At 46.8% G+C, this 15,776-nt stretch overlaps 2 protein-coding genes across 2 annotated transcripts in view; one reads left to right on the plus strand and one right to left on the minus strand.

The window, feature by feature from the left end:
- The window catches only part of tasorb (transcription activation suppressor b), a 27,820-nt gene extending 16,825 nt beyond the window's left edge, over window positions 1-10,995 (plus strand). The window contains exons 17-23 of the mRNA XM_042097784.1: window positions 23-646; window positions 1,825-1,947; window positions 2,302-2,461; window positions 2,909-3,008; window positions 3,444-3,622; window positions 4,761-4,904; window positions 5,836-10,995. Of these exons, the coding sequence (XP_041953718.1) occupies window positions 23-646; window positions 1,825-1,947; window positions 2,302-2,461; window positions 2,909-3,008; window positions 3,444-3,622; window positions 4,761-4,904; window positions 5,836-7,340 (2,835 nt within the window). The 3' untranslated portion in view covers window positions 7,341-10,995. The remainder of the gene's footprint in view (window positions 1-22; window positions 647-1,824; window positions 1,948-2,301; window positions 2,462-2,908; window positions 3,009-3,443; window positions 3,623-4,760; window positions 4,905-5,835) is intronic.
- A 382-nt stretch (window positions 10,996-11,377) lies between these two features.
- Window positions 11,378-14,555, minus strand: LOC121713123 (amphoterin-induced protein 3). Its single transcript, XM_042097472.1, has one exon. The coding sequence runs from the start codon at window positions 13,776-13,778 to the stop codon at window positions 12,267-12,269; it is 1,512 nt and encodes a 503-aa protein (XP_041953406.1). The 5' UTR covers window positions 13,779-14,555; the 3' UTR covers window positions 11,378-12,266.
- Window positions 14,556-15,776: the final 1,221 nt, after the last annotated feature.

The raw sequence follows: 15,776 nt of genomic DNA on the forward strand, positions 1-15,776 counted from the left end.
CACCCTCCTGCCAATGCCGTAGGCCTGGCCCAGCCGCACCCATGGTTACCCCATCACATTCCTCCTCCCAATGTCTCTGGTGCTATTTTTCTGCCCCACCGGCAGTTCTGACCCCACACCATCCTGCCCCTATTGCCCCAGCGCACGTGGCTCCCCTGCAGTCTCCACTACTGCACGCCGCTGCTGCTTCTACTCCTCCTCCTGCTGTTGCCCCTGCAAGCTCTTTTACCCCACCAGCCAAAGCCCCGCAGCTTCGGTTGCCCGCTGGCAAAGACCTCAAGAAAGCCTCGCATGGGCACCGTCAAAGACCCCCACAAGCCCCTCGCCGCTGCCACGGAGAAAGCCGAGAAGACGGCGGACGTCAAGCCAATGGTCTCGGCCCCTCGCGCCGGAACTTCCTGTCTCCCTCTCCCTCGGCGGTCAGTCAGCCGCAGCAGGCACCACCCCCTTCCTCAGATCCTGCCCCTGTCCCCCCGCCGCCACAGCCAATCCCAGTGACAGCACAAGCGCGGCAAACAGCCTGATCAGTCAGATCAAGCCGGACGTGTTCCTCAGCCTGGTGCAGATGGTGCAGAGGAACACGCTCAAGTTCTACATCCACGTGACTGAGGACGACAGCGAGACTCAGCTCTGCACAGAGATTAAGGTCTGATGCTCCTCCTTTCACTTTCAAATAATGGCTCATTTTGATGATGCACTGACTTATAATACCATGAATGTTATCTCTGCTATTGTGCTGGTATTACATTACCCATTTTGCACTAAGGCAGTGAGGAGAAAACTGAAAAAGGGGTTGAAACGACAAGGCATATAAATTCAAACTCTTGCATCATGTTGCTTTAAGGTCCTGGGAACGTTCTGCCTTCTTTTTCTGTTTAGATCCGAATTGTAAAAAAAAAAAAAAAAATTATCATCAAATTTCTATAGCTGATGTTTTTAGTAAGGTCCCACCTTTTGAAGGTTTTAGAATATCTTATTGGCATAGATTTTAAGAAACATATTTAAGTTTCTATAACACACAATGCTCTGGCCATTAAATAGCCTTAGTTGCGGAAATGGCCTTAAATTAAACAAACAAACATCGGAGGCACCAATTGTTGAATTACTCCAGTCTAGATTGCGGGCCCCACTAGTGGGGAATAGAGACATGACAGGTGGGGTGCGAGGAACAGGAGGAAATTTGTTTTTTATGCCTGTCTTTAATAATGCCTTTCTTTTTTTGACAAGGCCACACACAAACATAGGAGTCATAAACAGACAGACGTATGGATTAAAACAGCAAATTAGATTCAGCAGGTTGAGACGGGAAATGGAACGTGGAACCAGAATGCGAAAATAATATTTTAACGTTACCATTTTGCTGGGGTAATGGGGTCAGGAGGGCCTTGAAAATTCCCCACCTCCAATGTGGGGAATGACAGAAAGTTTGAGAACCATGTCTATCCAAAAGTAAGATGCCCGTTTCGAAGTTAATTGCTGATCAAATCGCCAAACCTCATCGGCCAAACCTCGTCAGTCAATCTGTAACTTATCTGTCTGTCCACAAAGCTTCAATTTATGTTTATAGCCTACTATAGAACTAGGAGCTAGGCTGGAGGTCGCAGTGTTATCAGATGACGTACATCCTAAAACCCAGCGATTAAAACCGTGCATATCAAGTCATATCCAAGGTGATTTTCTGCAGCTCTCAATGTACCTCAGATTGTTTGCACCTCCAACAACCATGTTATGACGTTAGTTAAGACTGATATATCTGCCTGTCATTGCTGGAAGAATTGTAAATTACAACTTGTCCTTTCCTTTGTTGTCTAACTTTTTAAACAGGAATACTTGAAGAGCTTCGGCAACGTGGAGTGCAATCCACAGAGTTTCCTGGAGAACAACAACAGCCTTGACAAGTTTCTTGTCATCATTCAAAATGAGGATATAGCTATGCATGTTCACAAGGTAAATGCATGAAGTCGAAGGGAAGGGAGTGCACGTCCTAATAGTGACTGCAACCCTGAAATGCGTGTGAAGCTGACACATTGGTTCTAAGTTGTTTGTGAGAATTGTATCATCCCCAAATGTATACCCATATTCCCACTAAGCGATAACGTAGGATCTTGCATTGCCTTACAGGACTCCTTGGGTTAATCAGAGTTTAAGTAGCCTTATAGCATTTGTATGTTTTGTTATTCACTAATTATCTCTACATTGTTAAGTTTTTTTTTTTTTTTTTTTTTTTTTTTTCTTCTACATGTTTAGATTGGACCACACCATGTTCCGTAAATGTGCTATCCTTTTTTCCTATCACTGTAGATCCCTGCATTGGTGTGTTTGAAGAAGTTACCATCTGTGAGTTTTGCCGGCGTGGACAGTCTGGACGACGTGAAGAACCGCACCTATAATGAGCTGTTTGTGTCCGGCGGCCTTATCGTGTCTGATGAATTAATCCTCAACTCAGACTTGATGACACTCGGTGAGTTACTTGGTGAAAGACCGCTTTGAAAAGTTAGCCATCTCATGATAAGGCCCGTGTTCATCTCTGTTCCCAAATATTCAGTAGTTCCAACTGCACGTTGTAGAAAATATGGGTGGTGGGGGGGGGGGGGGGGGGTTGCATAGTTTTTGCTCCGATGATGCACTGAAGTTGGATCTGCAGCGGTGTTTAAAGGAGAAATCCAGGGAGTTTTCACATGGATCTCCGTTTCTTGTGATCACCGAGTTGTTAAAACAATCGGTTTTGCCTAGCTAGAGTTGCTACAGCCAGCATCTACAGCGCTACACTCTGGCCTGGGGCATGTCTGTGAGCTCCCATGTACATGCCCACAGTACAGTTTTCAACACATTCATTTTAAGAGTATGTCTGCATGCCTGTGACTTTATGACCTTATGGAATATTAATACTGTGTGTGTGTGTGTGTAGATAAACTGCAGAGGTTGCTGAAGTTTCTAGAGGAGCAGAGTTCCATCTGGCAGTGGAAGGTGCATTGCAAGACCCAGAAGAAGCTCAAAGAGCTCAGCAGGTGAGTTGGAGCTGGTGCTTTATGGCCAACTTGAGACTCCTCAGACTAGATCTGCTCCCTCTGGGGATCCATACACACAGTAAATGCCAGATCAGCACCTGCTAATGTGATTCACGGGTTCTTTAAAGGCCATTGTCTGATTTGCAAGGCAACAGAATGTCCAGTGCTCTAGAGTGGTTTAGACAGACTTCATGTGAGGTGCATTTTCCCCATGGTGTCGTAGCGCAGTGACCGTTGTTAGAGGTCACCTTGAACCCTGTTGTCATGGTCACTGAACCACAATGCCTCCAGGAAATGCACCCTTTGGTAGTCCATCACACTCTGAGCTAGGGCAAGATTTAAGACCGATTCCTCATAATACAACCCAAACTGGTAATGGGTAATAGAAAGTGTTCTGTTGGACTTCATGTTCCTTGTCTTCTTTTGTCCCACTAGGTTAAACAGTGATACGATGAGCATGTTAAACCTGCTAACAACGTATCAGAAGAAGCACTTGGTAGACTTTCTACCCTATCATGAATGTGATGCTCCCACAAAGACCGCCCCTGATGTGGACTGCCTCGTCAAGCTGCAGGCCCATCACACACAACACAGACACATCATCTTCCTCACTGGTGCGTGGCATCACCACACATCATCGCAACACATCACAACACACACGCACGCACACACACACCACACAAATTCACATTTACAATTATTTACATAGACCGGTACTCACATTCGCACACTGTTTATTGGATAAACATTTGTTATCTGTCAGTTATTTATACATTTATATGATTGCTGCTTCATCGCAAGAACTGCACATTTTTCAACACCACACATTTGCATTCGGACACCTGACCGGTGATCTAGACAGTACAGCATGTTTAGTACTGGCTGAACCCATTTGGGTATTGATGGTAATTTTCTGACTCAGTCAGGATGATGGTCAATCAGGAAATAGGCTTTATTCTTTCAATGATGCGCATCAAGGGAGAGAGATCAGCTTCACCCAAAAGATTCACCCTTATCTAACGAAACAGGGTGTATTCTAAACTTAAGTAGGTTACAAACAAAGGGGGGCGTGACCTTTTGTTCTAACTCAGAGAGGGCTGATCCTCCTAGATGATCGTTAATCAAGATGACCCCAACTTGCACTTGGCCAAATGTTAGCAGCCATATGGGACAATAGAAGGTGTGAAAGCCCCCCCCATCTTTTCTCACCTAGTATATACAATAGAGTGTCACATCTGGGGATAAACAATGGTGTCTAGAAAGGCTCCTGAATTCTAACCATTCAAGGATAAACTAAGGATACACTGCATACAGACCAAAGACACAGGAGATGCACATGGGTACAAAATCACAAAAGAACACAAGAAATGTGCATGCACAGGTATAATGCTGATTCACATGACTATACTCGTTGACTTAGTATGAATGATCACTTAAGTATGTTGCTCTTGGGTGCTCCTTGTTGGTGCCCCCCCCCCCCCCTCCCCAATTCCTATCCTCCCTCACCTTTCTTATGCAGCCCTTGCCACTTAATCTACTAAACCCCTCTTCTACTGCACTTTTTACCCCCCCCCCCCCCACTTTGCACAAATAGGCTGACACCAGACATAATTTCACTGCATTTCTTACTTCCAGTAACTATATGCATGTGACTATAAACTTCCTTGTATGTTTACTGGCTACTGAGTCTTGTGAGTTCCGTAGTGAGTTCCGACTGAGCGCTGTCTCTTTTTGGGTTTGTTTGCCCAACAGAGAGAAAGCTGGAGATGCTCCCACACTTCTCCAGGCATGGGATCCTTGTCGCCAGCATGGAAGACATCCTGGACAACTTCACAAGCATCATCAGCTTCAGTCCACCCAAGATGGAGCCGCCCGCACCCACGGCCCCACCAGAAGGTCAGTGTCACTGCGTCAATCCCTGTTTGTCTCCATTCTAGCCATGTCTTCCATTTGTATGACTCTGTTATTTTTAACCTACAGTACATTAAGGATAGAGAGGAGACTGCACGCCATGAACAGTTATACTGTGGATGCAGCTGTTTCACAAAGCGCAACTTAATATAAATAAGAAATAAATAGCGCAACACTGCTCACTTAATGAACAACTGATCAAGGTCTGACTGGCTGAAACGTTAGCTGATTGCTGTTTGTTAGGTGAGCAGCGTTGCAGTATTTATTTATTTTTTATTATTCATATTAACCTTCGGTACATTACCTTTACCTTCTCATTTCTATTACTTTATAGATGACCTTATTTTTTTTTATTATTTTTAAGAACCCTATGTTGCAGTTTGCTGGAACGACTAAATAAATCTTGATTGCTTGCTTGAAAGATTGTTTTATTGACTGATTGATTGATTGCATTACTGTCATCCAGCACTTGAATCTTTGTGTGTGTTTGTCACTGGGAGCGCTTCACTTAAAGGAGTAAACAGAGTGAATGCATCACCAATTGACATCAGATTGTCAGGTCAAGGTTGCACAGTTGCACAAACCAGTCGGTTGCTGTGGCTCTACTGGCAGAGATATGCTAACAGCGCCAGAGCTGTGCTAACAAGTCATGGATGTGATGTGGAGAGAACATGCATAGTCAGAACAAAACTGCCCTAAGGTTATTAAGGGTTATTGGGTAAAAGCCTCTGCTGGATGCATACATTTCTTACTGTGGTACATGTAAAAACCTCCTATCTTTTAGCATCCAACATGCACAGAACAGTGTGTGAAAGGGAGTTCTTTCAGAGCCAATGGAGCCTACAGAAGCAAACAACATAATGTTCCTTTTCGAGTCTTGTGCCACAGCTAATATATCTTCGTCTGTCTGCCTTAGCCGAAAAGGAAGACGTGCATGATGAATGTGTAGAGGAGGAGGACATGTCCTTGGACTCAGATGACGAGACGATGGGTATCAGTGAGACGGCCGCGCCCCTCCCGAGCAATGGCCTGCAGCAGCAGCAGCATCAGCAGCAGCAGCAGCCGCCATCGTCAATCCACCCCCCTCCGCCACAGATGCTGGAGTTCCGGCCACCCCTGCCAGAGATGCCCCCCCTCCCGGACGCCATGGCCCAGAACAGCCCCATGTCCTACGGTAGCGGCAAGATGGACTTTGCCCCCGCCACCGCCCCCTTCCCCACTGGACCTGAGCTGGGGGACACCCTGGCGGTGAGTTTTGGGGTGAACCCTCACCAGAGCTACTTGTGTCCAGCGCCGTCACAGTGGAGCCCCTTCTCCAGTGCCACTGGCTACCCGCTTCCCTCACAGCCCCCTTCCGTGTTGCCCCCCGCGTTACCGGGACAACCCTTCCCCCAACAGTCCCCGATGCCAAACCTCAAGCAGTCTCCGGCCGTCGGCTCGGATGAGATGGCCTCCGGGGAGGTGCCTCTGGGACTTCCCCAGCCACTGCCCGATGGCGAGGCCCAGATGGGGGTTCCGGCGACGGGTGCGGTGACCCCGCACGCCGCGGGCAACGCTCAGGATGAACAGGGCAAAGTCATGGAGCCGATGGCGCTCCCGTACCCCGACCATGCTGTCGGCCCTCCGATGGGCATGGGGTACGGCTGGGGGGGCCAGATGGGGGCGATGCAGCACAGTTACGGAGGCGGCCCGCCGCTTGGTTCGGTCGGCAGTGCAGACACAGCGGAGCTGGCGGAGACGAGCGCTCCGCCGCCACAGGGACTGTCCCAGGCGGACACTCTGTGGCAGGCCGGCGGTGCGTGTGAAATGCCTGATGGCCTCACGCCGGGGGTACTGCACCGAACCCTCCCCCCTGTGCCCGCGCCTCCACCTCCCCCCGGCATCGCCATCCCACCCCCTGCGTCGGGCCCCCCGCCCAGCCCCTTCCAACACGCCGGAGTGCTGGGTGGCCCGCCAGCCACGGAGAAGAGCTGCGGCACGCCGGGCAGCTCCACGCCCAGCAGTCAGGGCAGCCGGACACCAGTGAGCTCGGGCCCCGACAGCCACCCCACACCGGGGCCTCCGGCCAGCAGGGGGGGCTCCATGCCTCGCACCCTCCTGCCCATACCCGGAGCTGGCGACGTGGGCCATGCGCACGGCCGGGGAGGCGTGACGGGGCCTACGCCTCTTCCGCCGCCGCCTCCTCGCCACGCCAACCACAGCAGCCCCGGCGGGTACAACGGCAGAGGGGCAATGACTGTTCCGCCACCGATGGACATGCACGGCGGCTTCAGAGCCAGGGGTGTACCGCCCATGCCCATGCGCTCCAGACCCGGGCGAGGACACATGAGGGGGGGGCCGCCTCCATGGGGTCCCCCTCTGAGGGGTGCACCACCCCCACCTCCACCTCCGGACTATTACTCAGATTACACGTACCCCTAAATCACCGCATGGCGACGGGATAGCCTCAACAGACTACTGGCAGAGAGAATGTACATATTTGACTTTTGAGAGCACATTTGGATTTCACAGAAGGAGGCAGACTAAGAAAAAGGAACCTTGGTCTTTGTAGGAGTTCAGAGGCCTGAAGTCCTGCTGTAATCAAACCTGCTCTTCCTAAACAAGGACTTTTGGGGGAAATAAACAGACCTTGTTCAGACCACTATATTTATATTTGCCAAGAAATGTAACAGCCTTTCAATGTTTCATTTTGTTGCTTCTTTTTGTTCCAATTTTTCAACAAATAGAAAAAAAGGAAAAAAAACGGTTTGTGAACAAGGAATAAAATCAGACAATATTTTTTTAAAAAAATAAGTGAAATGTGGATCACTCGTTTTAGCATTCTTCTTTTTTTTTACATTCTTGGTTGTAAAAATGTCTATTAAAAACAAGGTTGTATCAAAATGTATGACTTGGTGTCATCTGGTTCATATCACTCTGATTTTGGACATTTATCTGACAGAGGCACCTTGAAGTGGCTGGTATTTTGAGAGTGGCCAGTAGGGGGCACTGTTCTCCTTTGGACTTAACCAAGGAGTAAATTCTAATGCAATCCGCTGGCGGTACAGCCTCCTGTTGACTTGCTGATAAAGACTATAATTTCACTAGCTTGTCATCTAGCATGGTATAGGGTCCTAAATTCTAAAGAATTTCATTTAAATTTTAGCATTTTCGGAGCATCACTTCAACTTGCTAGCTGGAGGCAACAGATTTGTTGTCTCTGTGTGTTGAAAGAGAACTTGAATTTTGCATTATTGATGCAACCGCAACCAGAAACTCGCCGTGCATCTCTGAAATGCATTTTTATTCTCTACCTCAGAAGGGCAGTTTTGAGTGTTTCTGTGGTTCTCACCCCAAATGAGAAGCCAATAAACCATGAGTGATGGGCTATTATAAATCATGTTTCAGCTGAAGACCAGTTTTATGGTCATCTGCCACATAAAATATTGATTTGTCAGTTTAAACCCAGCCAATGCCCCGTTTGTTTCAGTGTGACCGCCTCTGGCGCATCTGTTCTTTGATATGCATTGCAAATGACGTTACCACACAGGCGACGTTGCGCAACCTGTAAATCATCAGGAATTGCAGATGCAGGAATGGCAGCTTCCTGACTTCCCTTGTGTTGATCATACACATCGCTACACTCTCACAGCTAAAACGAGCCAGAGGGCTATGACAAAGGTCATGATGTACATTATTTATTAAAATCACTCTTTCAAGGTAAACCTGGAGATCGATCAGTAAGATGAGTCCGGCTGTGGCTGGCATTTGTGGTAACTGATCCATTGCATCAACAGCGTTTGTACAATTTTCTTGATAAGGGTCAGCATCATGAACAATCACAGCTTCAATCCCTGTTCTACTAAATAAAGGTCATCTGTAATGTTTGATTTACTTGAAACACCATTATCTGGGAACTGCATGAAAAGTCAGGCCAAAGGGCTGTGAAGATGAAAGGCATGTAGGCCCCCTTGTCCTGCACTGTTTGTTTATTTAACAACACTCGCTGGGACAATTACTAAACCTATCTGAATATGGAGCACAGGAATGATCAGTACATAGTGCATTGGGTAAAGCACTTCCCAAAAGAGGACAATTGTAATCCTGTATTTTTGTATTGATAGAGATTATCTTTCCTAAAGTGTGTTACTCTATTGTGAGGGAGTTGTGGGTGCTGCTTTGAAGCCTTTCATTATAGTCATAAAAATGATAAATACTGAGGAAAAGGGACCTCATGGTTTTATTCGGGTATATGCGTTCTCGACATTCTAAAATGTGTGGTTAGATCACTTTCCTGCTGTCCTTATATTTTCCTCATTTGAATGGATTGACAAAGATTAAGGGATTAAGAACATGTTGAACAATTGTAAAAAAAAAGCACCTTGTTTATCCTGAGGATAATCTGCTAAAACCTGACCTTTGTTCATCTCTCCTATTTAATGTAGCCTTCATTAGGGTAGGGGGACAAAAAGGAAAGCATACTCTTAACGCAGATGGCCGAGGTCAGACGGAGAGCTTCCGCAGGTCCATGCTGGCTTACACGGCTTCATGTTAGTTGGAAAAGATGCCACATATGCTTTTTACCATTGGCAGGGCTCCAAACTGCTCAAATGCCTGTGCACACACTTAGATCCTTTTAAAATGGTGTATGCATGAGATATATCCTCCTAAAAGGCATAACAGTAAAATGTTGACAAGCAACTAGCACTCACCTTGAAAGCTTTATGAAGGTGAGGCAGTTTGGAGTCATTGAAGTTTCCATTAAGCTAAGTCAGTTCAGCATTTTTCAAAAGCTTCAATGTGCCATAATCATTGTTAAATAATTGAGGGGCTGTCATTTTGGTTCCCTTCTGTCTTATGATAGTCACAGCACAATTATGTTTTTGGCAAGCAGCCTAGATGAGTTGTTCCCCAAATTCAGCTGATACAGAATGGATAGTCAGTTCACTTCACAGGCTGGGAGATGCTTGTCACTCAAGCATACAATTATACATATTAAGAATGATATGTAAATGAATAATCTGAATCACATTCATTGAGTGAATACGTTTCTGTGGAAATGACCTAGTTCTTTGTTAGTTCACACACAGAAAGAGAATAAGCATAGTAAGCAAAATGTCCCTTTTTTAATTCATGTTTGGAGAATTAGGCTACTGTGGATTAATTCTTTGCTCCAGTGGCGTGGTGTGGCACTGCGGTGGGGTCTCATGTTTTGATGCTTTAATCCTCTGCAGCAGAAGAAGGAGAGGAAATGAACATGACTTTAGGCATTGCATGGGGAAATAAAACATTGTTTTGCTTTCTTGTTTTCTTTTTTCACTTTCATCCCCCATCTTTGATCTTGTTTGAACAACTTTCATTCTCTTTTTACACAGGAATGTCCATGTTGAGCTGTGCTATGGCTGAGCAGCACACCTTGCCTGGTTGACTTTGCCATGCACAGTATAGATTAAGTACTAACGCTGGATATAGTACTTATTTTGATTGATCTACCACAGGATGTGATGAAATCCTAGCTGTCCATATAATCAAATATATCTCCCTCTGTAGTAGTGCATGATCATTTAATGTTGTTGTATTCTGTATAGAAGCCTCTCTTATATAAGGGTTTAATCTTGACTCATCATCTAGATTAAGTGAAATTCATATAGCACAAGACAGTGTCTTTAGAAGCTTAACATTAGGAGACCTTTCTCTCTTTCTTTCTTTCTTTCTTTCTTTCTTTCTTTCTTTCCTTCATTCTTTTCTTCTTTCTTCCACACCATTCTGTGCTTTCTGGGAAAATGTAGGAGCCTCTGCTATGAAGCCCACCATGCTCCAATACAGGATGCTTGAACCATAGGCGTTCTGCATGGCAACTGAGTGTTAATAAATATTTTTTATTTTTTTCCACGTCTGTCCCTGAAACCTTAATCTCAAGTGAAGGGTATTTGCTCGCCCCACCTACGGTTCTCCGGATCCTTTTGTCCTGAGTGTGCCTGGAGTCGGTGGCAGAGTGCCATCCTGGGATTTTTTGTCGCTTTGCATTTCTGTGATGTTCTCCTACTCGAATTCTTTCAAAGTGGCCTGTGTGATTAAAGCCAACACAGCCTCTGCATTTGCCAGTGTATTCGTGTTGTTTTGGCTGTGAGTCTTTATATCTGCCTTTTGCACATTTACACAAAAAAAATGAAGATACATCGACTGGAGTGTTAAAAGTATTGAACTGTTGCAGCATCAAGCCACCAGGCACTCCATGGACACAAGCTTATGCATAAACAATGCTCTCCATCTCTAATGACATCTAATGGGGTGGTTTTTGAAGTTCTAGAATGTCAGCGTCTGTTGTCAACACGGCTCAGATCATTACATAGGCCTCCTCTCGACAGGGAGTCGACCATCTGAGTGTGCAACACTAATATTTAACGTGACGTTTGAACTATTGTAAAAGGCCACACCAAAGAGCATGAATGTTTTTCAATCAACTTTAATTCATGTAGTTCTAAGTGAAGACAGCTTCTCACCAAGACCCTTCTCCACTCAGATATTTAACTCATTGTTTAAACTCTGTGTCAGAACTGATACTTCACCAAATACACTGCCACTGGGTATAGCTTTTGTCATGTTAAGCTAAAAGCTTGTGTAAGACCTTACACCGCTCTGTTCAGTCAGGATGTAAAATGGATGCATTATAGGTTATATAACTGCTTATTCCTTTTCATCCATCAAAATGGTTGTGTGATAATATGTTTTTTAATAACTCATATATTATGTAGTATTATTGAATGAATCACAGTACTCTTATTTTTTTATGGGGTCAAAACTATTTACAGATTAGTACTACTTTACATAAGACTATGAACACTTTCAGAATGTGTACCCAGATTCAGTCACGGCATGAATTATATTTTACAAATGAATTAATCTTTGCTCATAATCCATCTAATGTTGGCCTTAAGAGCTGCAATTGTCATCCTTTGTCTTTGCAATATATAAATATATGAGTCTCAATATTTTTAGATGAGTGGATATCGCCACATGCAGCATTCATGTTGTTTACAAAGTGTGTAGAACTTTAAGGTTTGTCAGTGCACCACATGATTTTGGTACCTTTCCAAAAATGTCAGTAATTCCTTAAATGTTTTCAAATGGTGACAACAACTGGCCTACTTTCATTGGACGGCTCAAAAAACATTGTTCAGGTGTCCTGTCAATTTAGAAGACGCATTAGTTACAGGAGGAGCCAGTCTCCAGTCCCTGCAGACAATGCTGCACTGTAGCGATCCACTGAGTGGCTGCTAGTGTCAGGCGTTTGGTCTTCTGTGTTAATCCAAACCAGAAGATGCATTAGTCTTAGAGAGACCCCGACAGCTGTCCCTGTGGACTTGGCTACAGAGCCGCATTGCGCTCGGTGGCGACGGCTGGGTTCAGCCGCTCCGTCTCCCACTGGAACTGGGCCAGCTGCTCCGGAGTGAAGGTGGCCTTCAGGTGGCCATTCTGCTCCTCCAGCAATGGCTCCAGGAACACCACATGCCGGTCCATCGCTGACGCCGACGACGGAGGAGGAGGGGCTTTCCGCGGCAGCTGCTCACTGCCACCACCGACCAGGGAGGACGGGGCCCCAAAGATGGACGCCAATGTGCAGTGGTCCTCGCGGGAGCCGGACCCTTCGCCAGGCGACGGGGAGCCAGGAGACCTGCAGCAGCTGCATCTGCACGGGGTCAGGTAGAGGTACATGAGGATCAGCACCAGGGTCACCACGCAGCCCAGCAGGGTCGTGTAGCCCGTGTTGAAGGGCTCGTCGGAGGCCTGCCGCGTCGCCACGGTGACATTCACCTCCCGCGACTCGTTTAGCATCTGGACCCTGTCCATGGACGTACACTGGTAGACGCCCGCGTCGTCCAGCTTGGCGTAGGGGATCTCCAGGCTGCCGTCCTGGTTAAGGCGCAGGGTGCCGTTCAGGAGCAGCTGGCCGATGCCCTCCGGGTGCGGTGAAGTCCAGGAGAAGGAGACGTTCTCGCTACTGCTGGCCGAACTGGTGCAGTCCAGCCTCACCAGCTCTCCCTCGTACACCACCAGGTTGGCCTTGGGTGCAACCAGCGACAGCGCCCGCCCCACCGTGCAGTTCTCAAAGAAGCGGGCATGACGGAAGAAGCGCACAGATGCCCGCGGGTCGCCGTAGAGCAGGCACCGGTACTCGTCCTTGAAGTCACTCACCGACTCGAAGCCCTTCTGCTCCCAGTGGCGGAACATAGTGTACACGGCGCAGTCACACAGCAGTGAGTTGTTGAACAGAAACAGGCCCCTCTGATGCGAGGCCGGCCACAGCGCGATGTCCTCCACGGGCAGCCGGGCCAGGTGGTTGGAGGACAGGTCCACCGTGAGCAGCTGCGGGTGGGTGTGCTTGCGGATGGAGAAGAAGGGGAAGTCGGAGATGTGGTTGAAGCTGAGGTAGAGGCGGCGGAGGCGACTCAGGCCCATCAGGGCGGTGCTCTCCACGCGCGTGATCCGGTTGTTGAAGAGCAGCAGCTCCTCCAGGCCCGTTAGCTCCAGGAAGTGGTGGCGGCCCACCACCTGCAGCTTGTTGGACGAAAGGTCCAGGTGGCGCAGAGCGCTGGCATTCTGGAAGGCGCCGGGGCTGAGCTGCGAGATCAGGTTGTGGGCCAGGTGCAGGCGGACTAGCCTGGGCAGACCATAGAAACTGCCCACCCCGAGCCAGGTCAGCCGGTTGTGGCTGAGATCCAGTGTCCAGGTGGTGGCGGGAACAGGATGAGGCAATTTTTCCAGACCAAGGGCTCCACAGCTCACAATGTAAGAGGGGCATAAGCACCCAGCGGGACAGGTACTCTCGGAGACTTGAGCCAAGAGGAAGATGAATACTATACACAGCATCAGGCCCATGATCGACGACAGAGATTTACAAACTGCACACAAAACGAGGGTCTTTGAAAAACACACAGCTCCTGTTATCTTCTTTTTCAGGTATTGTAATTAAACAAAGTGACCTCTGTCTTATCACAACATTTTCACCCTGTTTGATCATTACTTTGCACATTCATAGACCAGCTGAAATCATATGCAGTCATACTGAAAATGACTTATATATAAACAAGAGATATGATGGCTTGCTGCATCCCATTATCTGAGCAGTTACTGCTCAGAGGATTAAAAGAAAGAAAAAATAAAACAAAACAAAGACAAACTTTTCCTGTCACACAACCCCCTTGCAGAGTTTTAAAAAATAACTGATGAAATATTCAGAGAGACAGCTTCCACAAATGTTCATCCAAAAAAGATCCCCATTCACTCACTGCATGCTTTGTTAGTTCCATTCCTCTCTGCCATTGCATTGTTTTTCCCACAGGACTTGACTCTCAAGAATCCTTACACAGGAGAATTGTCCATGTAAGCAGAAACGGCAGCCTCGTTTTGTTCGGGTTGAAAATCCCTTTCTGGGCTTAGGCACCTTCTGTCCTCTTGTTCAGGTCTTTCACGAGATGTCATTTTTTGCATGCCGTCCCTTCTCTGCAGCATCAGGACCCGTGTGCTCGCAATGTGTGTCCATCCTCCGACTGAGTGCTGAGCTTGGCTGACACCACCACCCTCCCTCCTGTAATCTCCCCGATCCCCTCCTCCCTCTCGTTCTCTCTCTCCCTCCCTCCTTTCCACCCCTTACGTCCCCCATTCAGGGCTCAGCCCTGCCTCTCCACTGACTGATACAGCCTGCTCTCTCTCAATGGCCATTCCCTAGCTGGACAGTTTCTCCTGATCTGGTCTGTTGCTGGCCATTTTTTCTTCTTAATTTTTTCTTTCTCATTTGCCTATGAACCAGTTATAGCTAAACCACAATTGTATTTATAAATTACAATTGTATTTATACATTGCTTATTATTAATTAAAATACACTCCAAAATGTGGACATATATGTTTGGAGTGATTTTTGTATTTAGTGGATGCGCAGTTCTTGTGTGATAGTGAGTAATTTCCCCCATTCCCATGTTTTTCCTCCTGTTGTTCTCTCCTGTTCCTGCTGTGTGTGGGTTTTGCTGCTGTCAGCGTGTTTTGGTCATGGTGAGGCTGACGGCTCAGATTGCTGTCACACTGCATTGGCCTTGCTCACTTAAAGTGACGCAATAGGCCACCGGGGGGGGCTTTCATTCCCATAGCAATTAGCTGTAGGGAATGATGACACCAGCATCCGGAGTCATTATGCACTTGCATGTAATTGGATAATCATCCCGAAACAGGTACATGCCATCCTGGAAAAAAGATAGATAAGTACATATGTTTAACAAAAAAGGAAAAACATATTAGGGGGCAGTTCAAAACTAAGCCAACTGGTTGTGCATGGCTTTAGACTTGTTTCCTATTGTTGTAAGTAGGAGGGCTTAAGAATGAAATTATGTTACGTAATTGGGACTTTAAAATCGGTGTAATACGAGTTCTCTATTTAGTATTTAGAGTTTTCAGTGGATTGCGCCAGCTGGGAAGTCACGACAACTGTGAAGCGTGAAATGAAAAGTAATGTTTTTAATATAGATCTGTACCAGTGCCATATAGCCGGGAGAGAGAGTAGAGGGGGTGGGGTGGAAGGGGGAATGGCACACAGTCCTATCCATACAAACCTGCCAACACTAATCCTGGCAGGTTGGCACAAACCAATTGAATAGCGACACACTCCCACCACACATATTTTGAAGAAGCCTTCTGATGTTCCCAAAGAGATATGGAAGAAAGAGGATTTTAAACCATGATTCATTACTCTGCTCTCTCCTTCTTCCTCCCTCTCTCTTTCTGACTAGATACTCTCTCTTTCTGACTAGATACTTCCTCCCTCTCTCTTTCTGACTAGATACTCTCTCTTTCTGACTAGATACTTCCTCCCTCTCTCTTTCTGAC

This window comes from Alosa sapidissima, chromosome 7, assembly GCF_018492685.1.
Source record: "Alosa sapidissima isolate fAloSap1 chromosome 7, fAloSap1.pri, whole genome shotgun sequence".
NCBI classification, from domain to species: domain Eukaryota; kingdom Metazoa; phylum Chordata; class Actinopteri; order Clupeiformes; family Clupeidae; genus Alosa; species Alosa sapidissima.

Excerpts from the sequence above, each read along its gene's own strand:
- LOC121713123 (XM_042097472.1), bottom strand. The coding sequence starts at position 13,778 with ATGGGCCTGATGCTGTGTATAGTATTCATCTTCCTCTTGGCTCAAGTC.